Source organism: Podarcis tiliguerta, assembly GCF_965153285.1.
Source record: "Podarcis tiliguerta genome assembly, chromosome: 14".
Taxonomy (NCBI): domain Eukaryota; kingdom Metazoa; phylum Chordata; class Lepidosauria; order Squamata; family Lacertidae; genus Podarcis; species Podarcis tiliguerta.
In genome coordinates this window covers 7,295,017-7,322,715 of record NC_139547.1, presented here as the reverse complement: position 1 = coordinate 7,322,715, position 27,699 = coordinate 7,295,017, and the positions used below count along the sequence as shown (strand labels likewise).

At 47.7% G+C, this 27,699-nt stretch overlaps 1 protein-coding gene across 2 annotated transcripts; it reads left to right on the top strand.

The window, feature by feature from the left end:
- On the top strand, positions 1–21,797 carry HEXA (hexosaminidase subunit alpha). Of its 2 annotated transcripts, none has more exons than XM_083413093.1 (14): positions 1–317; positions 2,042–2,137; positions 3,277–3,342; positions 3,606–3,652; positions 4,282–4,392; positions 7,454–7,555; positions 9,905–10,037; positions 10,820–11,000; positions 12,106–12,192; positions 13,511–13,583; positions 16,188–16,368; positions 17,531–17,621; positions 18,329–18,433; positions 21,542–21,797. In XM_083413093.1, exons 1-14 carry the CDS (start codon positions 77–79, stop codon positions 21,603–21,605), a joined length of 1,578 nt encoding a protein of 525 aa, XP_083269219.1. In that variant the 5' UTR covers positions 1–76; the 3' UTR covers positions 21,606–21,797. The 2 variants fall into 2 exon arrangements, with proteins under 2 accessions (XP_083269219.1, XP_083269220.1); XM_083413094.1 differs by having other exon boundaries at positions 10,820–11,004; positions 12,110–12,192.
- The last annotated feature ends 5,902 nt before the right edge of the window (positions 21,798–27,699 follow it).

The following is a 27,699-nucleotide window of genomic DNA, read 5'->3' as shown; positions in this document are numbered from 1 at the left end:
ACCCGCCCGCCCCTCCCGCTGCGCTGCGCCGCATCCTCCGCTCGGCGTCGTTTCTCCGCCCGCTCGGCTGGCGACCATGGCGGGGCTCCGTTGCGCGCTGCTCTCCCTGCTCGCCGCCGCCGCCGCCGCTGCCGCTGCCGTGTGGCCGCAGCCGCAGTTGCTGCTCCAGGCTGCCCAGGGCGGCTGCCGCCTCCGAGCCCGGAGCTTCCGCTTCGGCTATGCCGACTCGTCGGCCGTGGGGCCCGGCTGCTCGGTGCTGGACGAGGCGTTCCGACGTTACTGGGCGCTGCTTTTCCTTCCCGGACTCGAAGACGCAGGTCAGGCGGGGTTGGGGGGCTAAGGGTGATTTTCAAGGAGAAGCACCGCTCTATCTGCACGCTTTGCCATCCCGGACGGGGCTTGCGGGATTTGCTTGCCGAGGGGAACTCTGTGCATGCCCAGAGACACGCCTCTTCCTCCCTTCCAAGCTGGGGAACTGAAAGCTCCGAGCGTGGCCGAGTCTGACCTCTGTTTGTAGAAAGCATTGCATCCAGCAGTTTTATTTCAGTTTTATAACTGTGAAAAGTATGCAAAGGATTTCTTTTGTACTCATTCTGATAAACTAAATATTATGGTAGGAGGTGCTGCTGCTGTTTGGGATGTGTGTATGTGTAGGGGGGAAAAGAGTATCAACACAGACACGTGCATTATTTTAAAATGTACCACTACACTAATAGTGCTATTGTCCAAAATAATGCAAGTCATGTTTATTTAGTTGCATTTCTAAGACTTATCTGGCCCCCAGAACCCTCTGTAGGCCACGCCCCTTCTCAGTCCCTACTTTGCACCCTCCATGCATTGTTGTTGCTGTTGTCTGACTCAAATGAGTCCTTGAACTCTGGTTGTACTTCTTGCAATAAATTGGGTGTGTGTGTGTGTAGCAAGTAGCCTGGTATACAAAGGTCAATTTTATATTTCTTGCTCTTTCTGCATTAGCCTCTGGCCCAGCTAGAACGTGGGTCATTATTTGCCTTCTGAACAACAACCTCAGGGCAATGTACCCTAAAGATAATGCAAAACAGTTAAAAGCACAAAAACAGCAAAGGTGTTTCAAATAGAAGTAGAGCCATACAAAGCAGACATTTGTGGTAAAGACCCATGCAGTGGGGGAAACTTGTTGGAACAAAAATACCTCCAGTTGTTTCTGGAATGTATGTAGGTAGTAGTGGACACCTGTCATATCATTTGACAATGACACCTGCCAGAAGATTTCAGGATGTTTTTTTTTTTTTTAAGAATATTTATTAGTGGTTTGGAAATTACAGAAAGAAAAAAAAGAAAGAAAGAAAAGGAAACAATATAAAGTTAACAAAACATACAATACAATTGCAATAAAAAAAAACCACTACAACAATACAAAAAAAAATACATTAAACACACACATCCAATATTCCTTATCTTTACCTTTCATTAACTTGATTCATCGACCTCCTCACACCTCCCTTTTTTGTATTCTATTTCAATTAACTATTTCAGCAAATTCTTTCCATCTTACTCAATTTTTATTCTATACTTTAACTTAACAGTCTAACCTTAAATTTTCCATTTTATCCCGTTATCAATCCATTTTTACTTAGGTCTTAATTACATTTCTGCTAAAACCATATAACATCATTCCAGCATCCTTCTAAGATCTCAGGATGTTTGAACGAGCAGCATCAAACCCCACGGACAGGAGGTTTCTTTTATTTCAGATAATAAATTGCGTGGACAAGCAAAAGAAAAATGTGAATTAAAAACTCATAAATCTAAGCCTAAGACTCATACCCTTTACTATTGCAATTCAATTTTATATTGTATCATCACCAATACAATTTTGATGCAATGGGCACCATATTCTCAGCCCTAACAATAATTTTCATAATATTATAGGGGGAGGGGGGAAATAAGTGTAATCGTTGCCCAAATTCATTGACAGGTGTTTCCTGTGCTAGCAGAGACAATGATTTATCTGTGATCTTTCATTTGTTCTTTTTTTTCTTGCTTCAATTCTGTTTTGCAGGGAACGCCCACTCTGAGGACCCCTGTAATGAGCTTCTTGTGAGTGTCACCGAGTCAGGGTGTGATGGCTACCCTTCGCTGGACTCCTCAGAGAGCTGTAAGAGAACCAGGTGTCTTAGCACCACCTCCAGAGCTGTGTGGGCTACTGTGTTTGAGCAACTGTGCTCGAGAGCTGCTTCAGTGCAGGTATTGGTGGCGCTGTGGTCTAAACCACTGCGCCTCTTGTGCTTGCCGATCAGGAGGTCAGCAGTTCAAATCCACGCGACAGGGTGTGCTCCCGTTGCTCTGTCCCAGCTCCTGCCAACCTAGAAGTTCGAAAGCATGCCAGTGCAAGTAGATAAATAGGTGTCGCTGTGGTGGGAAGGTAAATGGCGTTTCTGTACACTCTGGTTTCCGTCACGGTGTTCCGTTGCGCCAGAAGCAGTTCAGTCCTGCTGGCCGCGTGACTCGGAAAGCTGTCTGTGGACAAATGCCAGCTCCCTCAGCCTGAAAGCGAGATGAGCAACCCCATAGTCACCACTGACTGGACTTAACCCCACCTTTACCTTTTGCAACAGACATCGCTCACTGAATGCTGAATTAGGGTATGTTTGTTTATTTCAGAGACTGCCCTGTGTACTTTAGGAAGAATAAGAGCAGGGGAGGTCAAACAGAGACCCTCCAGATATGATTGAACTTTTCATCTCCTCATCGCTGACCTCTGGCCATGCGGATTGGGGTCAATAGGAGCTGAAGTGCCAGACACCTCAGGGGCACCAGGTTGGGGAAGACTGGCCAAATTGATGGGAGTGAATTTTTGTTGCTGCTGCTGCTGAACATTTGGGAGTCAGGAACCCTTTCTAGGCTGCTGATAATCACAGTATAGATCCCTTATTTGCCTTCTGCTGACCCCTGCTATAAACCTAGAAGAACAGACTTGTTATCTATCCGAGGTTCCCTATATACAGTCATACCTCGGGTTACAGCTTCTTCAGGTTGCGTTTTTTCGGGTTGCGGACCACCGAAACCCGGAAGTACCGGAACGGGTTACTTCCGGGTTTTGGCGGTCGCACATGTGCAGAAGTGCCGGATTGCAACCCGCGTGTGCGCAGACGTGGGCTGCGAATGCTGCGGGTTGCGAACATGAATCTCACACGGATCACGTTCGCAACTCGAGTGTCCCCTGTACTGGCATAATCCTGAGAGAGGCTACATTTTAAGAAGTCCTAACAACTCTTTTGTTTGATGCTCTTTCAGATAAGCTGACCATTTCGGATACGCAGATGCTTCTGACAGCACAAACTGTATGGGGAGCTCTCAGGGGTAAGGCAACTGAGCTTTCCCACGGTCCCTCTTCCTGGGTCTGTGTAAGCAGAAGGTCCATAGCTCAGTAGCTGAGCATCTGCTTCAGGGCACAGGTTCAATCCCTGGCCTCTGCAGGTACAGAGAGACTCCCTGCTTGAAATCCTGGAGAACCAATGAGCTCAATGGGCAAATGGGTTGACGCAGTAGAAGACAACTTTCTACGCTCCCATATTTTGTTTTTAAGCCATGTACATTTAAGTTGATCTTGCCTTGTTCCACAGGGCTGGAGACCTTCAGCCAACTCGCCTGGAGAGACGATGATGGGGCGGTGAGTGAATATGGATCTTCCGTGGTTGGTGATGTTGATGCAACTGATTGGCCACTGTGAAAACATGATGGGCCGTTGGCCTGATCCGGCAGGCTCTCCTTTCACTGCACTGGAATCACAGAACATCTGAATTACAGCCCATGGGGTATCCTTCCCCACCTCTACCCACAATGAGGCTCAGCAGGGCCACCTGAAAAAATGGCTGCAGAGGCTAAGTTCAAGAATGCCCAGTTCTTGAGTCAAATGGGTGGCATTTCACTCCCACCATACCCTCTGCCAGCTGTCATCCTTTCCCCCAGGCAAGGGATTTGAGATCATGGGACAGAGGAAGTAGCTGCCAACTTCTGCTTTTGGGGTGTTTGATTGGACTAATCCAGCAAATACCATTTATTTTCAGGGCATGCCCATCAGACTTGCAAACCTGGAGCAGCTGCCCCATACCAGTCAGAAGATCCATGCTCAGATGTGATGAGAGATGTGAACCAACAACATTGGGTGGGGGTGGAAGGAAGCATCGGGTTTGGGGAAGGCTGCGGTAGTCAAAACTGGCCTGGGCCCTGGGGATGCTCTTTGCCATTGAAGGGTTTTGGAGACTCTCCTGACTGTCGTTCATCTCCTCCCCTGCACAGTTCCGCATAAACAAGACAGATGTAGTTGACTTCCCCCGCTTTCCTCACCGAGGTCTGCTGCTTGATACGTCACGCCATTACTTGCCTTTGAGAGCAATTCTGGAAACACTGGTATGTGAATTTGGCTTAGTGTCGCTAGTCTTTCTGGAAAACTCACGAGTCTTGTTCAGATGATCATCCGAATCAGAAGTGTAGAAACTGTGGTCCTCCAGATTTTTCTGCTCTATTGCTGACATTTATTAGTAATAATCAGAGAACCCCTTTTGGCCTTTTTTTTTTTTATGTAAAAAGGAAAATGAATTAACCTGTTTGAGTTGGAAGATTGGGAAAATTCTAGAGGGATGATGCGAATTGTAGTCCCACACCCAAGCTAGAGAAACACTTCTACAGAACCTAACCAAAGTTACCGTATTTTTCGCTCTATTGGACGCACCGGACCACAAGACGCACCTAGTTTTTAGAGGGGGAAATCAAGGAAAAAAATATTATTTCCGCCCCCAGCCCCAAAGAGCAAAGAAGCCAAGGCAGCGAGCACGATCCATCCCGCTCGCTGCCTTGGCTTCCTCTTTAGCCTTGCGCAGCGGGATGGATCGCGCCCGCTGTCCACCGGGGCTGGACTAGATGACTCCTGGGGTTCCCTTCCAACCCTGCAATTCTATGACCTCGGAAGGTGTTGGGGGTCTCCACCACTGGAGGCTTTTAAGCAGCGGTTGGGGGACCATCTGCCTGGCGTTCTTTAGCTGTGATTCCTATGTTGTGAGGGGGCTGGGCTAGATGACCCTCGGGTGGCCCTCCCAACTCTATACAGTCCTACAATTCTGCAGCAGGAGATCCACAGCCACTTCACACAATGCCCACTCCCAATTTTCATTGGAGAGACATGTGGCTTCACTGTCTAGGTAGGTACCCCCCTACCTGCCACTCTTCCCCCACCCCACTTAAGCTGAGGGAATTCCTGCCCAGAGAAGCTCCCAGGTGAGGCAAGGGTTAAGATCTACCTCTGGTAAATGGCTTTGTATCCCCCCCTCTTTCCCTTTTCTCTTCTTCTGTGCTATTTCCTTCTTTTGTGTTTTGTTTAATCTGTTTTTATTGTATACTAAAATAAAAGCTGCAAAGTTTCCTTTTTTATAATATTCCCCCCTCCAAACTAAAATGTTAATCTAGATAAAAACACTGATCCAGAGGAAAAGAAGGGGGTGGAGGAAGAAAGAAAAAAGAAAAAGAGGTAGAGATAGAGAGATTTTTAAAAAGTTGGCTTCTTTAGCCTTGCACAGCCTCCCGCGGCTGGAGAGGCTGCGCAAGTCTAAAGAGGAAGCCAAGGCAGCGAGCGGGATGGATTGTGCTCGCTGCCTTGGCTTCCTCTTTAGCCTTGCGCAGCCTCCCCCGGCTGGAAAGGTTGCGCAAGGCTTTTCTACAAGGAGGGAGAAGGGACTGACTGGCCGTGTCAGTCCCTTCTCCCTCCTGGGGAAAAGCCCACAAGAGCTGCGCAAAACTTGTGTGCAGCTCTTGGGGGCTTTTGCTGCCTGCCTCCCCCCTGCATTCGCTCCATAGGACGCATAGACTTTCCCCCTTAGTTTTTAAGACGGAAAAAGAGCGTCCTATGGAGCGAAAAATACGGTACTCCTGAAACGGGCCAAGATCCACTTGCCTTGATCTCTGCAGGCCTAATATAGTGCAACAGGGTCCTGCAATTCCGCAGTAATCCCAGTTTTAGCCTGAAGAATGAGAAGGGGTTAAAACGGGGAGGAAATACACGTGGACTGGAATGACCCCATCAGGGCAGGAAGTGGATCTGCTTTTAAAAACAGTGCAGAACCCTGCTATCTCTCTTTAGAAATCTGCTTCTGTCTGCTGTGCCTATTGACTCCACTCTCGCCCACAGGCACTGTTGCATTTATACATGTTGTGTCTGGCTGCAGATTGTCTTGTGACGTAGCGCTCAGCGCCAGAGGAAAGGTTCTAGGATGTTCCTTTTCTGCAAAGTTTAGGTTTAATTGCATCCAGGGGTTTATATATGGCATAAAACGTAAAAAGGAAGGGAGGGAGGATTAACAAACGAAACAGAACCCCCGAGAAAGCCTGGGCAAAGTAAAGCATTTTTGCTTGGTCCTGGAAAGAAAATGCAGGCTTCGCCAGGCAAACCTGCCTGCGAAGGGAATTCTAGTGCCAGGGGCCACAACTGAAAAGGCTCTGGCTTTAGCTGCCTGCTTTGCAAGACTTGTGGGACTGGATAAAGCATAAGGTGGAGCCTCTGAAGTCCCTCTGAATAGTATTAGTAATTGTAATAATTTATATATTAATGTGGATAGCGCTGTGGGTTAAACCACAGAGCCTAGGACTTGCCGATCAGAAGGTTGGCGGTTCAAATCCCCACGACGGGGTGAGCTCCCGTTGCTCGGTCCCTGCTCCTGCCAACCTAACAGTTCAAAAGCACGTCAAAGTGCAAGTAGATAAATAGGTACCGCTCCGGCGGGAAGGTAAACGGCATTTCTGTGTGCTGTTCTGGTTCGCCAGAAGTGGCTTAGTCACGCTGGCCACATGACCCGGAAGCTGTACGCCGGCTCCCTCGGCCAATAAAGCGAGATGAGCGCCACGACCCCAGAGTTGGCCACGAGTGGACCTAATGGTCAGGGGTCCCTTTACCTTTACCTTTTATATATGAATGTAGACCATGTTGGAGTAGAAAGGTGATTTCAGGCATGGTTTAGTGCAGGGATGGGGAACCTGTCACCTTCCAGATTTCACTGAACTCCCAGCTCCAGTTGGTCCTTGCCAGCATGCCCTTTGGTCAGGGATGATGGGTACTTCGGTCCAACACCATCCAGAGGGCTCCAGGTTCTCCCCATCCCTAGATTTGTGGGTGGGGAAGACGTCCAGTGACAAACAGCACCCAGGGTACATCTCACTTTTGGGACCCCACATGGAAAGCTCAGTTGGTTAGACCATGGTGCTAATAACGCCAAGGTTGCAGGTTCGATCCCTGTATGGACCAGCTGCTTATTCCTGCATTGCAGGGGGTTGGACTAGATGATCCTCAGGGTCCCTTCCAACTCTACAGTGCTATGATTCTGCTATGCTATGAGCTCTGCAGGGCTGCTTCTTGAGAAAGCCAGCCAGCATCTGTTGCTAATCAATCTCTCAGGACTGTGTGTGCTGCTCTCCAATTCCCTAGGATGCCATGGCCTATAACAAATTCAACGTGTTCCACTGGCACATTGTGGACGACCCATCCTTTCCGTACGAGAGCGTGACATTCCCAGATCTCAGCCAAAAGGTAAGTCAGCACAAGAAGTTTACCAAAGAATCCCTTAATACAGTGTTTGTGTTGAAACCTAATGCTTATGCCCTTCTGGAAAACTGCAGCGTTGCGTGCATCTGAAGTATACAGTGGTACCTCGGGTTACAGACGCTTCAGGTTACAGACTCCGATAACCCAGAAATATTACCTCGGGTTAAGAACTTTGCTTCAGGGTGAGAACAGAAATCGTGCTCTGGTGGCAGCAGGAGGCCCCATTAACTACAGTGGTGCTTCAGGTTAAGAACAGTTTCAGGTTAAGAATGGACCTCCGGAGCGAATTAAGTACTTAACCTCAGGTACCACTGTATTTCCTATCTTGTCCTGGTCTTGTTTGCTCATTGGGAAACTGCCTTTCTGGGGCTGGGGCCAAGGATCGGCTTGGTCAAGCATGTGTTGAGTGTCCATATCTTAGCAGGAGACCCATGGATGAGCTCCCTGGACCTGCTCCTCCTCTTATGGGATCATAGTTGGAAGGGACCCTGAGGGTCATGTAGTTCCAACAGCCTGCAGTGCAGGAATCTCCTCCAAAGCATCCATGCCAGATGGCCATCCAAACTCTGCTTAAAAACCTCTAATGAAGGAGGGAGAGCGTTCCACTGTCAAACAGCTCTTACTGTCACCCCATTGAAACAGGCTTGTCCACCTGCCTTTTACCTGGACCTACTAAATCATGGTGGCAATCAGGAGGAGTGGTAGATGCCACTGTCTCCTTGTTTACTGGCTCTCTGCCTGACAAGTAAAGTAAGTGGTAGACAAAATTTAAAGGTGAAGGACCCCTGGAAGGTTAAGTCCAGTCAAAGGCAACTATGGGGTGTGGTGCTCATCTCGCTTTGGGCCGAGAGAGCCGGCGCTTGTCCACAGACAGCTTTCTGGGCCATGTGGCCAGCATGACTCAACCGCTTCTGGCACAACAGAACACCATGATGGAAACCAGAGCGCATGGAATGCCGTTTACTTTCCTGCCGGAGCAGTACCTATTTATCTACTTGCACTTTGACATACTTTCGAACTGCTAGGTTGGCAGGAGCTCGGACAGAGCAACAGGAGCTCACCCTGTCCCGGGGATTTGAACCGCCAACCTTCCGATCAGCAAGCCCAAGAGGCTCAGTGGTTTAGACAAACAGCACCACCGGCATCCCTTTTTTAAAAGTACTGTGTTTTTCGCCCCATAGGGCGCACCGGCCCATAAGGCGCACCTAGTTTATTGGGGGGGGGGAGGAAATAAAGAAAAAAAATTATTCCCCCCCCCCGGCGCGGGGATGGGGCGGGGGAAGCCCGAGCTTCCCCCGACCCCAGCCCCCAGAACAGGCTGCTATCCGCAAGCCTAGGGAGCCCGGCAGGAAGTCGCGCCGGTCTCCCCAGGCTCGCGGATATCTACCCAAAGTCGCACAGCTCTCCCACGGCTTGCCGAGAGCTGCACGAAGCTCGAAGCCTGGGGCGCACTGAGCTCAGTGCACCCCAGGCTTCAGGATGCAGGCAGCTCTCCGCAAGCCGTGGGAGAGCTGCGCGAAGCCCAAAGCCTGCAGGCAGCTCTCCGCAAGCTGTGGGAGAGCTGTGCGACTTCGCACCGGGCTCCCAGGGCTTGCGGGTAGCTTCCTGAACCGACCCCTCTCGCTCTCCTGGCTTCAGCGAAAGCCTGCATTCGCCCCATAGGACGCACACACATTTCCCCTTCATTTTTGTAGGGGAAAAAGTGTGTCCTATAGGGCGAAAAATACAGTAGGTAGTAGCAATGAGGAAGAGGAGCAGCCCGAACAGCTGGTGAAAATGGCAGTGAAGGTACAGACTCCTAGAAGGAGGGTGTCTTTCCCAAAGAGTCTCCGAAGCCTGGAGTTGGCGCTCTGCTTGTCTTTCTTTAAACTTTTGAGGGTGAGAAATATCTCTGCCAGGCTGAAGGCCCCATCTGCACTATACATTTATAGCGGTATCATACCACTTTAAACAGTACTGTGCCTGCCCCCCCCGAATAATGGGAACTGTAGTTTTTTCAGTGTGCAGAGAATTGTTGGGAGACTCACATTATCTTCACACAGCTACAGTTCCCAAAGTTATCTGGGAAAGAGGGATTGATTGCTAAACCACTCTAGGAATTGTAGCTCCGAGAGGGGATTAGGGCGTCTCCTAGGAATTCTTGGCACACTTAACAAACTACACTTCCCAGGAAGCCATGACTGTTTAAAGTTGCATGATATTGCTTTAAATGTACAGCGCAGATGGACTAGGTGAGAATTTTGAATAATCCACTTCTCTTAAGGACTCCAGCCTAGACACAATTTTAACAAGACTTGTAGGGCAGTAAGATGTTGTGACTTTGTGCCTTTCCAGGGAGCCTTCCACCCTACCACCCATGTGTACACTGCCAGAGATGTGAAGACAGTGATTGAGTATGCCCGGCTGCGTGGGATCAGGGTGATTTCCGAATTTGACACTCCTGGCCATACTCTCTCGTGGGGTCCAGGTAAGAGCTGGGCTGCAGCGACCAGCTGAATGGCGTACTTAGTGGTTCCTGGAGCCAATGTATATTCTGAGTCTAGAGTTAGGATCTGAACACAAACGAAAACCACCTGGCTGAAAGAGGTGTGCTAGATGTGTAGCTGTTTGAACCAGAAGCTTATATGACTCTTTCAGTGTGTAAATCTGATGCATTTAACATTATATGTAACATCTAATTCTTTAAAATCAGCACTGGCACACCATAGGGCTTTGTGCTAAGTCCCTACCTGTATTCATTGTATACATACAATTGTGTATCATCTGACTCGTCTACTGCAATTATTAAGTTTGCAGATGACACCACCATAATGAGTTTAATAACAGGTGGAGATGAATCAGTGTATAGAGGGTAGGGCCAAAAAATATCGACATAGGGAACAACTTGCACCTTAATATCAGCAAGACAAAGGAGATGGTGTTGGACTTTCAGAGGAAGAGAGGAGACCTTAGAGACCAACTACGTTTGTTCTGGGTACTGTATAAGCTTTTGTGTGCATGCACACTTCTTCTGATATATAGACATGGTTAGGATTGGGCTGTTAGTAAATTGTAACTTTCTGCATGCTATTCTTAGCTTTATAAGTCTTTCCATTGGGTCCCTTTTGGCAAAAGGGACCAGTGCCTCATCTTCTAGGGCCACCCATGCAGAGCTTGCTTTTTTCTTTTGTCCACTGCCCCATGTGTTTAAGCAGACTCCCCCCACCCCAATCCCACCCCTGCTTTTGTTTTTGTTTTTTCTCATCTTAGGCATCCCAGGCTTATTGACTCCCTGCTATGCGGGCCCAAATCCCTCCGGAAGCTACGGGCCAGTCAACCCCATCCTCAATACAACTTACGAGTTCATGGCCAAGTTTTTTGCCGAAGTCAGTTCTGTGTTTCCAGACTTCTACATTCACCTGGGAGGAGATGAGGTTGACTTCACATGCTGGCAAGTCTTGATTTCTTGGAGGGATCTGGAGTGGGAGTGACAGGGAGGTGGGGGAGAAGCTGGCTAGTTTCAGTGACCTGTGTCTTCTGGGATAATAGTTTTGTTGTACACGTACAGCTTTCTTGCTGTGAACCATAAGTGTTTCTTCTCTTCTCTCCTCTCTCTCTCTCTCTCTCTCTCTCTCTCTCTCTCTCACACACACACACACAGTTTTCTTGGGAGATGTTGTGAATGTTTCAAAAACTCCTCCACCCATCATCAGAATTGCTGAAACTCTGTTTAGTCCTCCCTTTCTGACTTCCCTAGCCCATAAGATTGACTAGATAAATGCATCCATGCAAGCAACAAATCAATGACTCATACTTTTAATATGTAATTGGCTGATTGTGTTATGCCAAAAGAACAACAAGTCATAAAACAAGCACAATATATTTACATGCCCATCAGATACAGAGTCTCCCTTTCCATTTCTGTTACTTTCCATCATACTACATATCCGGAGCATTTTAATTATAGATATCCACAAGAAAGGCAGATTTTCCTGACCAGTAGGCATGCTCTGCCCATTGTTTTCAGGTTTCTTCCTGTCATCTGGAGTGGCTAGAATCATAGAGATATATAGTTGGAAGGGACCCCAAGTGTCATCCAACCCCCTGCAATGCAGGAATCTCAACGAAAGCATCCATGACAGGTGGCCACCCAACCTCTGCTTAGAAATCTCCAAGAAAGGAGAGCCCACAACCTCCTAAGGGAGACCGTTCCACTGTCAAACAGCTCATACTGTCAGAAGGTTCTTCCTGATGTTTCATCAGAAACTCCTTTCTTGCAAACTTGAAGCTGTTGTTTCGGGTCCTACCCTCCGGAGCAAATCATGCTTGCTTAAAAAAGAATTCAAAATCAAAAGGGATTCTGCTAAAAGAAAGGGAGGATTCCACTTTGTATACTGCAGTTCACTGTGATTACGTAATAAATCACCCGATGTGTGCAGGATGAGAGGCCCGCTCTTGTTTCTATTTTTGTTGACCCTCGGAGAAAGCCATTCAGAGCCTTTGGTGGGTGCTACCTGTTCTGTGGTTCTAATCTGGCTCCTCTCCTTCCCATGCAGGAAGTCCAATCCAGATGTCCAGGCGTTTATGCAGAAGATGGGGTTTGGCGAAGACTATACCAAGCTGGAATCATTCTACATCCAGAGGTAAGGACCGTTGCTCTCAGTTGCTCAGGGGCTTTCACAGAGCAGAAGCTGTAGGGACTGCTGCCAGATGTTGGAAGATCACCCCAGTCTTCCAGGTGATGCTTCTTGTACAGGTGCATTCCTCTGCTTTTGGCCTCCCCAGGAAATACTTGCAAAACTCTGATCTCCCACCACCTCTCCAAATCTCAAGATATTTACCCAAAGTCCTTTTTGGTTTTGCCCCTTTCTTGAACTGTTTGGAGAACTGATCCAAGTTAGGTTGCAATTCTATACACTCTTATCTGGAAGTAAGCCCCACTGAAGTCAGTGGGCCTACTTCTGAGTAGCTGGGATTGGCTAGTAGCACTTGAGCCTCTTCTTTTTCCGTCCCCCAGTTGCTTTGGCTTTCAGCACAGTCCCTGGAATGTAACCCCCACATAAGTTGTGGGCTTACTGTGTGGTTCTCCAATTTGTTCAAATAAGAAACTATGGTTACCACTTTTAGAACAAACCATGGTTTGAAGTTAATAGCCTGACATTTTCCAAAGCTGGTGATTACAGTTTTCCAGTTGGACCAGGTGGGCAACTCATTAATTAATTGCAGCTCGTGCAAAATAAGGAGCAAAGGTGCTTTGTTGACTCATTCATATCTTGGTTTATTAAGCTAAGATATGACTATCCAAGCCAGCTTTTTGAGTTGGGAGTGCAAATGAAGGAACACAGGAAGGTGCCTTATGCTGGGCCAGTGTTCCGTTGAGCGTCCGTCAAGGCTGCGAACAGCGGCACTGTTGTGGCGTCCAGTCCGCTTCCACTGCGCCAATCTGCTTCTCCCGGTTACAGCAGAGTGTCTTGAGCAGCGGTGTGCCTGTGCGGAAGGAATCTTAGCCATGCAGTAAAACTCTCGCACAACAGCTGCTTCTATTCTACAAAGCTCTATTGTACAGCAGAAAAACAACAAATCAGCCAGGAGAGAGCAGAGACATGATGCTGCTCCTATCGCAGCCAAAACAGAAAGTAAAAACATTCACATCACAGAGTACAATACCCGTATGCAAATGCACACCCAGGACGTCATTCCCCTTGAGCTGCTAACTCTGTAAGCTCTGGGTATCCTCCCAGTCGGACCATTGGTCCATCTAGAAGCTCTCCAGCTTTTCAGAGAAGAACCATTCATCACCCCTACCTGCAGAAGCTGAGGACCTTCTGCATGCAAAACAGATGCTCTAGCACTGAGCTATGGCCCTTCCAGGTAATTTGCCTGGAATATAGGCAAAGTAGGAATAAATGGGAAGGATGGGAAACACCTCCTTTTTTCAGTAGTTCTTTCTCTTTACTCCAGGCTGCTGGATATAGTCTCCTCCTGCAACAAAGGCTACGCGGTATGGCAGGAAGTTTTTGATAACGGAGTGAAGGTGAGAAGGCCTCTAGGTGAATTTCCAGCTGCTGTGTCCTATTCACAACTTTCTCTCCCCTCCACCAACCAATATATGGATCTGCTTCTTGCATGGGGCAGCAGAAATTCTTCTCCCCCCCCCCCACTCCTGCCTTCTCTTTTATGTGGACAGCTGAGCAAAAGTCGTGGCAGCAAGATCTGGTAGCGGAGCAATTGCAATGTAGGAAGAATGTTTGCATAACTGTGGGTCCCTCTGCTCCTCTCCCCACCAAATGCTGCTGAGCAGGAGTGTCGTTGAATTTTCAACCTTCCCATATACAGTGGTACCTCTGCTTGTGAGCGGGATGCGTTCCGGAGCCCCGTTCGCAACATGAGCAGAATGCAACCCATGTCTGCATGTTCATGGGTAGTGATTCGCCGCTTCTGCACATGCGCGAGCAGCGAAACCCGGAAGTAACCCTTTCCGGTACTTCCAGGTCGCCGCGGGGCATGTCCTGAAAGAACGTAACATGAAGCGGACCTAACAAGAGGTATGACTGTATTCCTTCTCAAGGCAAAGTACCTGGAAGGACCGTAGCTCAATGGTAGAGCATCTGATTTGCATTCAGAAGGTCCCAAGGTCTATCCTCAGCATCTACAGGTGGGAAAGGATGTAGCTTGGAGGGGTGTGTGGCCTGGGGAGGGTCCCAAGGGCAAGGTAGTGGGGCCTGGAGGGCTGCATTTGACCCCTGGATCAGAGGTTCCTTACCCCTGGGCTGGGTCAAGGTCGCAATTACGTTTCTGAGAGGCCAGAATTTCCCCATTGGCACATCCCCACCATGGTTGCCTGGGCTTCTGGCTGGACTGCTGTATCGAAGCACATCACTTAGGGATGAAGGAATCTTTCATCACCTACAAGTCTCATCTTGGCCTTGCTGCCTGGGACCAATGGCACCTAGAGGGGCACTGATTCCTGAACCCAGGGCCTGCATGAGTTGGCAGCCAGCGGAGCTGAGAGAATATCACAAAAGGTGTGCTTGATCTCATGCACTGCTTGGCTCTTTCTAGCTGCTACTCGTCTGCAATGCTGCTTCTCTCCTTCCTCTCTCCCAAAGCCGCTTTGCATTTCTGACCCACCTTTTGTTCTCTTTAAGCCCTAAGCTGTTCTGCTCTTGCTCTAAAGAGGAATAGGTTGCCACTGTTTGCCCCGTTCAGGCTGTTCCTGTATTACAGGAGTGCCTGGAACATTGAGCTTTGCATGCAGCCTGTGTGTGTTTGGTCCCTTTGGCTCACCTTTTCTTGTTTTGTGTTCTCATTTTGTATTTTTCTGTGGTGAACTGCCCTGGGATCTCCGGATGAAGGAGAGTATAGAAATATTAATATTAGGAATATTAGTAGTAGTAATAATAATAATTCATACATATGAGCCAATCCATGCATGCATATCAATCACATGGTACGTCTGATTAAGCACATGATACACATCTGATGAATGGTGATCCTGGGGTATCCCGGGGTGTGCAAGAGTGTTGGGGTGGGGATTTAGTCAGGATCACCGTGGTAGAGAAAGTGTTATCCCCTCTCTGGTTTCCTTATTATTTTTTCTAATTCATTACTATTATCAATTTATGCATTGCTTCCCATGGAACATGCCAAAGTGATTTATGATACAATAAAGGGACGCGGGTGGCGCTTTGGGTAAAACCTCAGTGCCTAGGACTTGCCGATCGTATGGTTGGTGGTTCGAATCCCCGCGGCGGGGTGAGCTCCCGTCGTTCGGTCCCAGCTCCTGCCCACCTAGCAGTTCGAAAGCACCCCTAAGTGCAAGTAGATAAATAGGTACCGCTTTATAGCGGGAAGGTAAATGGTGTTTCCGTGTGCTGCGCTGGTGCTGGCTCACCAGAGCAGCTTCGTCACGCTGGCCACGTGACCCGGAAGTGTCTCCGGACAGCACTGGCCCCCGGCCTCTGGAGTGAGATGGGCGCACAACCCTAGAGTCGGACACGACTGGCCCGTACGGGCAGGGGTACCTTTACCTTTTTAAAGAGATATACAAAACTCAAAAAATTAAAAAATTGTCTAGTAGCACCTATAGACTAAGTTTGTTCTAGTATAAGCTTTCGTGTGCATGCACACTTCTTCAGATACGGACGGACTTCCATTTCATGCAGCTCAATGTGGTGCCTTCCATGATTCTAGATTCAGGTAGGTGTTGGTCTGACGCAGTCGAAATAAAAATAAAAAATTGTCCAGTAGCACCTTATAGACAACTAAATTTGTTCTGGTAATACGCTTTCGTATGCGTGCACACCTCTTCAGATACCAGATATATAAGGTATATAAATATCAGATACATAAAACAGTTGCAGATATAAAAAGCAGTCAAAACCATTGCATGTAAAAAGCAATAAGAAAGAAAGCAACTCTGCAGGTTGGAACAACAACAGCACCTGCTTATAAATTCAGTTCAAGTCCGGTGCAGATAGCAGCTGGGATAAAGATCTCCATTTAGAATGGCTGCAATTCATGTGGCGTCACTGTTGCGGCTTCCCATGATTCCACGGCCGCCCTGCTGTCTTAACTGAACCCTTCCCTGGTCTCTGGTCTCTGACGTGCTTCCCTGCCTTGCTTCTCTTTTGGGCAGGTGAAGCCTGATACCTTGATACACGTGTGGAGAGAGAACGCAGGGACATACCAAGCAGAGATGGCTCGCGTCACCAAAGCCGGCTACCGGGCTCTTCTCTCTGCCCCCTGGTATCTTAACCACATCTCTTATGGACAGGACTGGATGGCTGTTCACCAGGTGGAGCCATTGGCATTTGAAGGTACGTTCTTGGTGTTGGCTTTCCTGCTATCTTGGGTGCTGTGAGGCAGAGAGGTGGTGAGTCACCAGGCCCGCCCGCAGGGTGTCAGCCCTTGCGTGTGAAGCCCTAAATGGCTTGTGACCCAACCACCTTAAGAGCGCTTCCCTGAGTCTTGACCCCCTCAGGCCCTACGATTGGCAGGGGAGGCCCTGCTAGTGGTGGCACCACTGGGTGTTGCCTTGTTGGCACAGAACAGGGGCAGGGCCTTCTTGGTGGTGGCTCCCCATTTGTGGAATGCCCTCCCTCATGTGGTGCGTCTCTCTCATCATCAGGAGGTAGTTAAAGGTATTCTGGTTCACCCAGGCAATTTATTAAAGATTTTATTGATTTACAAAAGTGTGTGCAATGTCTCTCTCTCTCGTATTTTTCCCCCTGTGTAACATTTTTACAAATCAGTTTCATTTGTTGAGACATTTGGAAGAAAAGGGGGAAAGAGTTGGAGGGGGGGGGAAGATGTGGGGGGGGTGCGGTCGGGTGGCGACGTTTCTATTTTACAGTGGTGCCTCGCAAGACGAAAAGAATCCGTTCCGTGAGTCTCTTCGTCTAGCGGCTTTTTCGTCTTGCGAAGCAAGCCCATTAGCGGATTAGCGGATTAGCGGCTATTAAAGGTTTAAGGGATTAGCGGATTAGCTGCTAAAAGGCTATTAGCAGCTTAGTGCCTTAGAAAAAGGGGGTGGGGAGCGAAAAAAAACCCCCAGGAATCGCAAGACATTTTCGTCTTGCGAAGCAAGCCCATAGAGAAATTCGTCCTGCGAAGCACCTCCAAAACGGAAAACCCTTTCGTCTAGCGGGTTTTCCGTCTTGCGAGGCATTCGTCTTGCGGGGCACCACTGTACTTACTATATGTGGGGTTTGGTGTCAGCGTTGCTTGTGCAGGTTCTCTGCTGTTCACTTGTGTTCCTTTGGTGGTGAGAGAGGTTGGGGTTGGCCCTGGGGTATGGCTGTTCATTTGTGGTTGGCTGTGGTGGTCTTTGTTTTCATGTGTGAGTGGGGTGGGTGGGAAGTTCACCCAGGCAATTGAAATTAATGGTTGTGAGGGCATGTGACTGCTTTTAGATGTTGTTAATGTTTTAGATGTTATTGTTTTAAATACATTTTTTTGAAGAATACATCTTGTTGACAGGCAGCCCAGAACAGAAGAAGCTGGTGATTGGAGGAGAGGCCTGCATGTGGGGTGAATATGTGGATGTGACAAACTTAACCCCAAGACTCTGGTAAGATCAGCGGTCACTAAACCAGGCCACACCTTGTCTTGTAGGGGCACATTTTCTGATGGAGGTCCTCCTTGCGCTCATTTGCCTGGTTGGAATGTGTCCTTGACGCCTCTGGCTTCCCAGGAGGAGAGAGGGGCGGCCAGGTTTGCTGATGATACTAAGTTGGTTCAGAGTTGTTAAAATACACAAAAAAGAGATAGCGATGAGATTCAAAAGGACTTTTGGGCATTAAAATGGCAAATGTAATTCAGTGTAAACAAATGTAAGGTAATTTAGTGCAATTTAGTCCCTGCAGAGGATTTTTTCCATTTGCTCTTAATATGTGTAGAGGAGATTCTGCTCTTGCCATTATATCTTGTCTGCCTATTTCTATTTTACTTCCGGATTGTGTTGGCCTTTAGCTTTAAGGCTTAAATGCCATGATTGCAATGGAGGAGGCGGCCTCCTTCCCGCTACCAGATCCATCGTTGTGGTTGCTGGATTGATTTCTGTCCTGGACACGGAATGAATAAGCAAATAGTGACAATTTCCGCTCCTGTTTCCGTTTTGGTCAGAATTCTCACGTTCCAAGCAAGCGTGCCATTCCTTAAGCTTAACCCAGGAGCCTCTCTCGCCAGGTTTCAGTGCTTGCTCCTCAGCTGTGACTTATTTTCACCAGCCCTGTCATAGTTTCTGACGTGAGGGCTGTGCTGTTTTATTTCCTCAAGGCCTAGAGCTGGGGCTGTAGCAGAGAGACTCTGGAGCAACGCGACGGTCCGAGACCTGCAGGATGCATATAGGAGGCTGGGAGACTTCCGCTGCACCCTCCTCAGGTAAAACTCTCTGCTGAGCCCTCTAGGAAGCTTTGTTTGTACCTGTGGCTCTCAAGAACGAACGTGCAACGTGACCATTGCATTAGCTATGGAGAGTGAAAAGGGCAGGACAAACCTGTGAGCTGTAGCTGGATATACAAAGGCCTTTGTGCTTGATGTCCTGAGATTCCCATGCACCTCAGGCAGCAATCCTGAACGCTGGGGTGGGGAACTGGATCTGGACATCTGTCAATCACCGGCTGTGACACCAGGCGACCTGCTTTGGTCCTTGCACTGTTTGAAATCAAACCGTGTGGGTAAAGGCACAGTACATTGCAAACCTTAGCAACCAGCTGATTGTCAACGCTTGCAGAACATAGATCAGTGGTGCCAGCAAACCCGCTTTTGGCCAAGCCCCACCTGTAACTGCCTTGCTCCTTGTATTTTATGCCAGGCGCAGGGCAAGTGGGCATGGCTTGGCCAATAAGGTTGATGCTGCCTTGTGTGCCAGATAGGGAGGCCAGGCAGGCCTTGTTAAGCTGCTGTCCATGCTTGACTGGGAATCATAGAATTACAGAGTTGGAAGGACCTGAGGATCCTCTAGTCCAGGGGTTTGCAACCTAAGGCCCATGGGCCACAAGCAGCCCATGGGGGTTGTTTAACCGGCCTACGAGCCGCTCCCCGAACCGAGCTACCTGTTCGGCGAGTCCCCGTGCGCTGTGCTAAACTGGCACAGTGCAGCATGGGGACTCGCTTCCACGTCGCTGGAAGTTGCATCTGCGCATGCAGACGCCGAAAATCACATCTGCGCAGACACAGATGCTGGAAATCGCAAGCATGTGTGCACGATCCAGCCCACAGAGGGATCTCCACTGGAGTGAACCGGCCCAGGCGAGGTAAACCTTGCCGACCCCTGCTCTAGTCCAACCCCCTGCAATGCAGGAATATGCAGCTGTCCCATACGGGGATCGAACCTGCAACCTTGGCGTTATTAGCACCAACTGAGCTATCCGAACTTAAAAATGGGAAGCGTAATGCAGGTGGTCAACAAAAGCGGTTTAAAGACTCTCTCAAGGCAAATCTTAAAAAATGTAGTATAAACACCGACAACTGGGAAACACTGGCCTGCGAACGCTCCAGTTGGAGAACAGCCTTTACCAAAGGTGTCATGGGCTTTAAAGACGCTTGAAGTCAGGACGCAAGGGAGAAGCATGCTAAGAGGAAGGCATGCTTGGCACATCCACACCATTATCAACTCCCACCCAGAAACCTATGTCCCTACTGTGGAAGGATGTGTGGATCCAGAATTTGCCTCCACAGTCCCTTACAGACTCACCGTTAAGACCATGTTCATGGAAAACAATCTTACTCAGCTACGAGGGATCACCAAAGAAGAAGAAGCAGCTCTAACCAACTGAGCTACCCAGGGAGTAAGTCCCATTCATTTAAGTGGGACTTACTTCTGAGCAAGCAGGCATAGTGCACTGTTACCACGGTTCCCAAACTCTCTTTGCACAGTGAAAGAAAACTAAGACATTTGCTAGATCAGAGCAAAGGCTCACACAATCAGTTTCCAGCCAGTCGCCTCCGGGAAGCCCACAATATCATTCAAAAGTTGGACATGTAGGCTCAATTTATTTATCAGCCGCAACTAACAAGAACATAAGAGCAGATAAGAAATTGCAAGAGGAGAGAGTGGCTCCTTTGCTTGGGTCCTGCTCGCAGGTTTCCCACAGGTATCTGGGAATGTTGTGCTTTCTGACAGCAGCCAACGAGATGCTTCTAGGAAGCCCCCAAGCTAGGGCATGAAAGCTCCTTGCCCCATGTCGATTGGTTTTCAGAGTAGGCTGCCTCTGAACTTTCCCCCTCTTAACTCAAACAGCTGTCAGTTGCTAAAAGGAGATCTCCATGTACCAAGGAATGGCTGCTGTTAGTTTATTTTTTAAAAAAAGATATTTATTAACATTTCAACATATTACAAAAATTAGAGAAAATAGAAAAGAAAAAAAAGAAAGAGAAAATACAAAATAAAAACAGTTAAAAACAAATCAGTCTTTCCATAACTTATCTTTCATTTACTTGTTTCTCTGACCTCCTCACACCTCCCTTTCTTGTATTCCAATTCAGTTGGTCAATTCAGCAAATCCTTTCCCTCTTTAATTTTATCTTACTCTTTTATCTTAATATATTATAGCTTTAAATTATCACCCATTAACAATCCATTTTTACATATTCCTTAACATTGCTGCTAAAAAACCCCTCAACTTCAATCCAGCATCATTCTAACATTCATTAATTTTGCAGTGTCTTTAAATTTCTTCCAATCTTCTTCCACTGACTCTTCTCCCTGGTCTCGGATTCTGCCAGTCATTTTCGCCAATTCCATATAGTCCATCACCTTCATCTGCCATTCGGAATGGCTGCTGTTAGTTTAGAGCAGCTGTGGCTCTGCAGGTGTGACTGCATCTTCCCTGGTCCTTGGCTATTCTGGCCAGGAGCTGATGGGACCAGGAGTCCAACAACATCGGAGGAGCCCCAGTCCTTCCCACCCTTGCTTTTTAGAGACTGGAGAATTAAAAGATAGACAAAATTATAGCTCAGTTGGTTAGAGAGTGGTGCTGATAATGTTCAGGTTGCAGGTTCAGTCCCCGTAAGGGACAGCTGCATATTCCTCCTGCATTGCAGGGGGTTGGACTAGATGACCCTCAGGGTCCCTTTCAGCTTTACAGTTCTGTGATTCAGTGACTCGCCAGAATCCAAGTAAGGCATGTTTTCCAGCACATGTTCTCAGAATTCCCTGGTCTCTCTGTGGATTGACAGAGAGGCAATTAAAAAAGGCATGAGGGGTGTCTTCAGAACGCTGTTAGTATGCAGTATGCTGACGTGTGTTTTAATTTCTTTTTGCGCACTGTTGATTGCATTTGTCCTTTGAATGTTTTTCGATCTCTTTGGCGCTTATGGATCATTTTAAATGCTTTTGATTTTTTGGTAAACTGCTTAGAAGCTGTATGCAAATATTGTGAAATGAAAAAACAAAAGCACTTCTTCATTGAGCATATTTAATTTTTGTTTTGTTTGTAAAGCAGTGTGATCTTCCATTGATATGCTTTTTCTTCTTCTTTGTTGCAGGCGAGGAATCCGGGCAGAGCCACTGTTTACAGGATACTGTGACTATGAATACAATGCCTTTTGACCCTCGTCCTGTTCTCTGCCATATCAGTATGACCACTGTAGGCATGGAGAGGCTAGCACTGATTTAGTACTATTTTCAATAAAAAGTTTCAATTATTCATCAAAAGGAAATCAATCCACCGTTGATCTTGGGTCTTAGCAAAAAAACGCCACACCATTTAAAACAATAATGATAATAAAAATCAGTTAAACAGACCTAGAGGTTTACTGGACTCTATGTATATTATGTGTGAATGTTGTGTGTGGGGGGGTCTGAACATCCTCCACCAACCCCCCCAAAAAACAATTCCCTTCAAGGATGGCCCACAGAGGATATCTGCCCAAGCCCCCACCCAAAAATAATAATTCTAGAGCTGTCACATCACCATGAGAGCATCCTTACCAGCCACTGAGTCCCCCTATAGCTCTTTCTACTTTTTCCAGGGCCTAAAAAACACTGTTATACTTTGGGTTTCCAGCTACATCACGAGTCAGTGGTGGTTGCTCCTCGCTGCCCTCTGCGGGCAGCGGGGAGGTTCAGGCAGGGGAAAGCCAGGATTTATGAGGTAAAAATCCTGACACTGTTCCCCAGTGGGGTCTGCGGAGCTCACTGCACCCCGCTTAAGCCCATGTATGCCATAGACGAGCCTCCGTCTCCAACATGATTTCTGGTTGGTTCTTCCATAATTTGGACAATTGGCATTGATTAAGAGGCACTCCTGGACGGACATATGCTAATAGGCTGCAAACAGCAGCCAAAAGGACTGGGTTTGGCTCTTTGAAGGTATCTGGATATTTTCTTTGAAGCTTGAGAATCCTTACAACAACCGGGAAAGGAAGGGGGAAGACAAGGCGCTTTGTGCTTTCATTTGGTTTTCAAATGGCCTTCTCTCTTCTTGCCCCCCCCCCCCCGCAAAATGAAAGAGACTTGTGTAGCCACGACTATGTTATTCTGTCTGTCACTGTGGAAAAGAGGGGAGAGGCTTTAGATTTATGCTCAGCAAGGAATTTAGCAATGTTTTGTTATGCCCTCCTTCCTCGACCCAGGTTGAATGGACTTTATTTAAAATTATATTTGGATTGAACCAGGAGTGTGATGGAGCAATGCAGAGCAAGGAGAATGAATAGTCATATCTCAGGTTACGAACGCTGCAGGTTGCGGACTGCACCAAACCTGGAAGTACCAGAACGGGTTACCTCCAGGTTTCGGCACTTGCGCATGCGCAGAAGCACAAAATGACATCATGCACAGAAGCGCTGAATTGCGTCACGCGCAAGTGCAGACGCGGCGCTTCAGGCTACGAACGCCTCCCGCACAGATCATGTTCGCAACCGGAGGTATGACTGTAGATCCAGCAAGAGGCTGGATGCAGCAAGAGGCTGAAAAGATTGTTTATAACTGTGTCCCAAGGAAGAACTCCAGAGCGGAATTTTAATGGCAGAGACTGGACATGTTTCTCTGTGAGTTATTTATGGCCGTAGCCCATATGCTAGTTGGTGAACCGTGGAAGGAATGGAATGTGACCTTGTACCATCCAGATAAACACTGCAAAGAACTGCACAGTAGAAGATAGTAATTAATTATCCCAGCACACTAGGTCCGAAACAAAAATGTGTATGAAGGACTACACATGTGAAATGGATTTTATGTTTATAAGATGTAACAGAGGCACTGTTTGTAAGGAGGAAAAATGCGGTCAGCTGCAAGAATGATGTAACGGCAAATGAAGGTTGACAACTGGACACTAAACAAGATGGTGCAGCTATGGGAGAAAATGATTGACATGTTTGCAACAGGAGCAGGAAACCTGATTTTAAGAAATTGTATTAAATGTAAGTAATTTGGTTTGATTTGTAATACCGTATATTTCGCTCCATAAGACGCACTTTTTCTTCCTAAAAAGTAAGGGGAAATGTGAGTGAATGGCGCTGCGCAGAGAGGTAGAGCTGCGCAGCACCCCTTCAGCAAAGCGGGAGGAGGAACAGAGCGCCTTCTGTTCCTCTTCCCGCTTTGCTGAAGGGGCGCTGCGCAGCTCTCCCTCTCTGCGCAGCGCCTGTCCTGCGAAGCCAGAGGAGGAACAGAAGGGACTCCTTCTGTTCCTCCTCCGGCTTCGAAGCGACACGCCTGTCCTGGAAGCTGGAGGAGGAACAGAAAGTTCTCCTTCTGTTCCTTCTCCAGTTCCGCTGAATGGGCACTGCGCAGAGAGGGAGAACTGTGCAGCGCCCCTTCAGCAACGCGCCTGTCCTGGCTTCTGCCTTAGCCCTGCGCAGCCTCTTCAGGCAGGGGGAGCTTTCATCCCGCTGCCCTGAAGAGGCTTGGTGGGGTTATCCCAGAAGCCAGAACAGCCACACGGTATCCCAGAAGCCAGATCCCTCTTGCTGTTCTGGCTTCTGGGATTCAGAATAATTTTTTATTGTTTTCCTCCTCCCAAAACTAGGTGCACCTTATGGTCTGGTGCGTCTTATGGAGCGAAAAATATGGCAACTTGGAAAAGTAATAAAAATAACTTGGAAAAGAAAAGAAACGAAAAAGAAAACACTGTTATACTCCTTTATGCAGTCCTGACATCTTGCGTCATACCTTTTCCAGTGGACCTTAATTACTGCAAGCCCTCAGCCCCTTAACCCGCAGGGTCACGGTTTTGCCAAAAACCCGACATCCAATTCACTTGAAAGTGACGCCAAGGGCCCCTTCCAACATCTGGAAGTGCAAACCCCACATTTCATAGTAGGTCATAAAATGAGCCCTCAGCACCCTAACCTGCAAGGGTCATGGTTTCGCCAAAAACCTGGTATCCAATTCACTCGAGAGCAACACCAAACAACGGCAAATGGTCCCCTGCAATGTTTGCCAGTGCAAACCCCATATTTTACGATAGGCCATAAAATGAGCCCTCATTGCCCTAACCTGCAGGGTCACGGTTTCACAAAAAACCTGACAAACACCGTCAAATGACCCCCTGCAACATTTGGTGGTGCAAACCCCACGTTTCACAGTAAGCTGGGGGCAATAAATATTTTGGGGAATAAATAAGTGTTTCCTTACCATCATGACAGTCTGGCAGCTTTCTTCACAGTGGAAAAATGCTGGAAACTCTTAGCATTCCTTGTCCTATATGCAGGTTTTTCCCAAGCCGTCTGAGATGGCTTTCTTCCTTGCACAAACCTGGTCTCAAATGCAGGCCACGATTTCCACTTGCAGAAAATGCAGCCAAGAGTATTGAGGCACGCAGGGACCACAGACATCATTCAGACCCTCATGCAAATTCATTCTTCATTACTACCAGGCAGAACTGTTATAAGACCTACAAATTGGGGGCTGTGCGCCATATCCTGAACCGAATTGGGCCAATTCAGGTTGATCCAGCTGAGGATAACTGTTCATGTATGTATCTGTCTGTGGTGCCCACCACCCACCCCCACTTTATATACCCTTGGTATTGACATAATATAGGCCGTAGGTCTTCAACCAGAGGGTAGGTTTAAAGCCCTAAACGGCCTCGGTCCGGTATACCTGAAGGAGCATCTCCGCCCCCATCGTTCAGCCCGGACACTGAGATCCAGCGCCGAGGGCCTTCTGGCGGTTCCCTCATTGAGAGAAGTGAGGCTACAGGGAACCAGACAGAGGGCCTTTTCGGTAGTGGCGCCCGCCCTGTGGAATGCCCTCCCAACAGATGTCAAAGAGATAAACAACTACCTGACATTCAGAAGACATCTTAAGGAAGCCTTGTTCAGGGAAGTTTTTAATATGTAATGCTGTATTGTTTTTAACACTTGATTGGGAGCCGCCCAGAGTGGCTGGGGAAACTCAGCCAGATGGGCGGGGTATAAATAATAAATTATTATTATTATTATATAGGGACCTACTCGTGAGTTTTGAGGCCATCCAGGTGTATTGCAGCAAAGCTGTTTCTGTTTCACTCGATTCTAGTTCAGGCTGACCAGACCAAAGGAGCACAGCCTGTGTCTGGACTAAGACGTATTATTCTGATGAGATGCTCTTTTATTAGTTTCAGTGGGTGGTGCAATGTAGAAGAAAGCCACGAGCCATTTTATAAATAAGATACAGATTTCTGGCCAGTCGTATCCTCATGCTTCTGTCCTGCCACATTGCAGGACTGGTTTTCCTTTAACCGTAATAGAGTAATGCTAAGGTAACACGAAGTATATGACGCTCTGTATTTCCATTTTTTAGATTAAATAATGTGCATTATTAGCACTGTTAAGTGTAAATCAAAAGAGAAAAATGGGTCCCTTTTTTAAAAATAAACTTTATTGGATTTTACAATATTCAACCAAATAACACAATACAACATTTGTCATATAGACAAAAAAGAAAAAAACCCTCCCTATGACTTCCTTCAACTTCCCCTTCTGGTTCTTTAAACATTTATTACTTCTACTTAATTTTTCTCTTATTTTTATGATCTTATACCTCAATACACTTAAATTCTTACCATTTTTATACCAAATTTTATTTCGTAATTACATCTTGCACTCAATTACATTTCATATTATTATTTCTTGATCTTTAAACTTATTTTCTTGTGTTTAATCAAACCCTGCAAGTGAGTCCATTTCTTTACAGTATTTCTGTAAGTACGACATAAAAGGTTCCTAGTCTTTAAAAAAATCTTCATTGCCATTGTTTCTGATTCTTTCTGTAAGTTTTGCCATTTCTGCATACTCCATAAGTTTGGCTTCCCATTCTTCTTTCGTTGGCATCTTGTCCTCTTTCCATTTTTGGGCTAGGATAGAAAAATGGGTCCCTTTTACAGCTTGAGAGTCAGAAGTGAGTCGCTCAGTCGTAAAAATCCTTACAATATCTATGGGTTACTCCCTGCAAAAAGGATAAAGGTAAAGGACCCCTGAATGGTTAAGTCCAGTCAAAGGCGACTATGGGGTGCAGCACTCATCTTGCTTTCAGGCCAAGGGAGCTGGCGTTTGTCCACAAACAGCCTTCCAAGTCACGTAGCCAGCATGACTAAACCACTTTTGGCACAACGAAACACCATGACGGAAACCAGAGCGCACGGAAATGCTGTTTACCTTCCTGCCACAGCGGTACATATTTACCATATTTTTCGCCCTATAGGACGCAATTTTCCCCCTCCAAAAATGAAGGGGAAATCTGGGTGCGTCCTAAAGGGCGAATGCAGGCTTTCGCTGAAGCTTGGAGAGCGAGAGGGGTCGGTGCGCACCGACCCCTCTCGCTCTCCAGGCTTCAGGAAGACATCCGCAGCCTAGGCAGCCCTGCGGGAGTTCCCGCAGGGCTGTCTAGGCTGCGGATAGCAGCCTGCTTCCTGGCGCGAGGGGCGCCCTGAAGCAGAGCGTCCCTCGTGCCGGGCAGACATCCGCAGCGTGGGGAGCCCTGCAGGAGTTCCCCGCAAGGCTCCCCACGCTGCGGATAGCAGCCTGCCACCCGGCGCGAGGGGCACCCTGAAGCACAGCGCCCCGCACGCCGGGCAGACATCGGCCAGCCCCATAAGCTCAGGGGACAGCAGGGAGGTGCAGCGCCGCCATCCCGCTGTTCCTCGACCTGGTTCGGTTTCCCTGACCTGGTTTTGGGGGGGAAATAAAGGGAAAAGTTTTTTCCTTTATTTCCCCCCCAAAAAACTAGGTGCGTCCTATGGGACGAAAAATACGGTATCTACTTGCACTGGCTTGGTTCCAAACTGCTAGGTTGGCAGGAGTTGGGACAGAGCAATGGGAGCTCACTCTGTTGCACGGATTTGAACCGACGACCTGATCGGCAAGTCCAAAAGGCTCAGTGGTTTAGACCACAGTGCCACCTGCTCTTGCCCTCTGCAAGAGAAGCTGTATTAACCTGCCATGACGGAGCTGAAATCTGAGTCTTGTGTTTCTGTTTTTATCTTGCCGGTCTCATTCCGCCTGGCCTTTGGCTTGGAATCAATTTGATTCCCTCCCCCTCTTTCTTTTTCCCTTTCTCCTTCTGGGTTGGAACTCCTATTTGGAGACTTCCCTGGCTTTTTTCTGGCCCATGTAGGACCAGTCTGGATAGTTAGCCTTGGTGAAGACTTGACGTTTTTATCCCCAAAAAAGTTTTTTGATTGAGTTTTCACTGAAATGAGGTTGCATTTTAATGTTTTAATGTC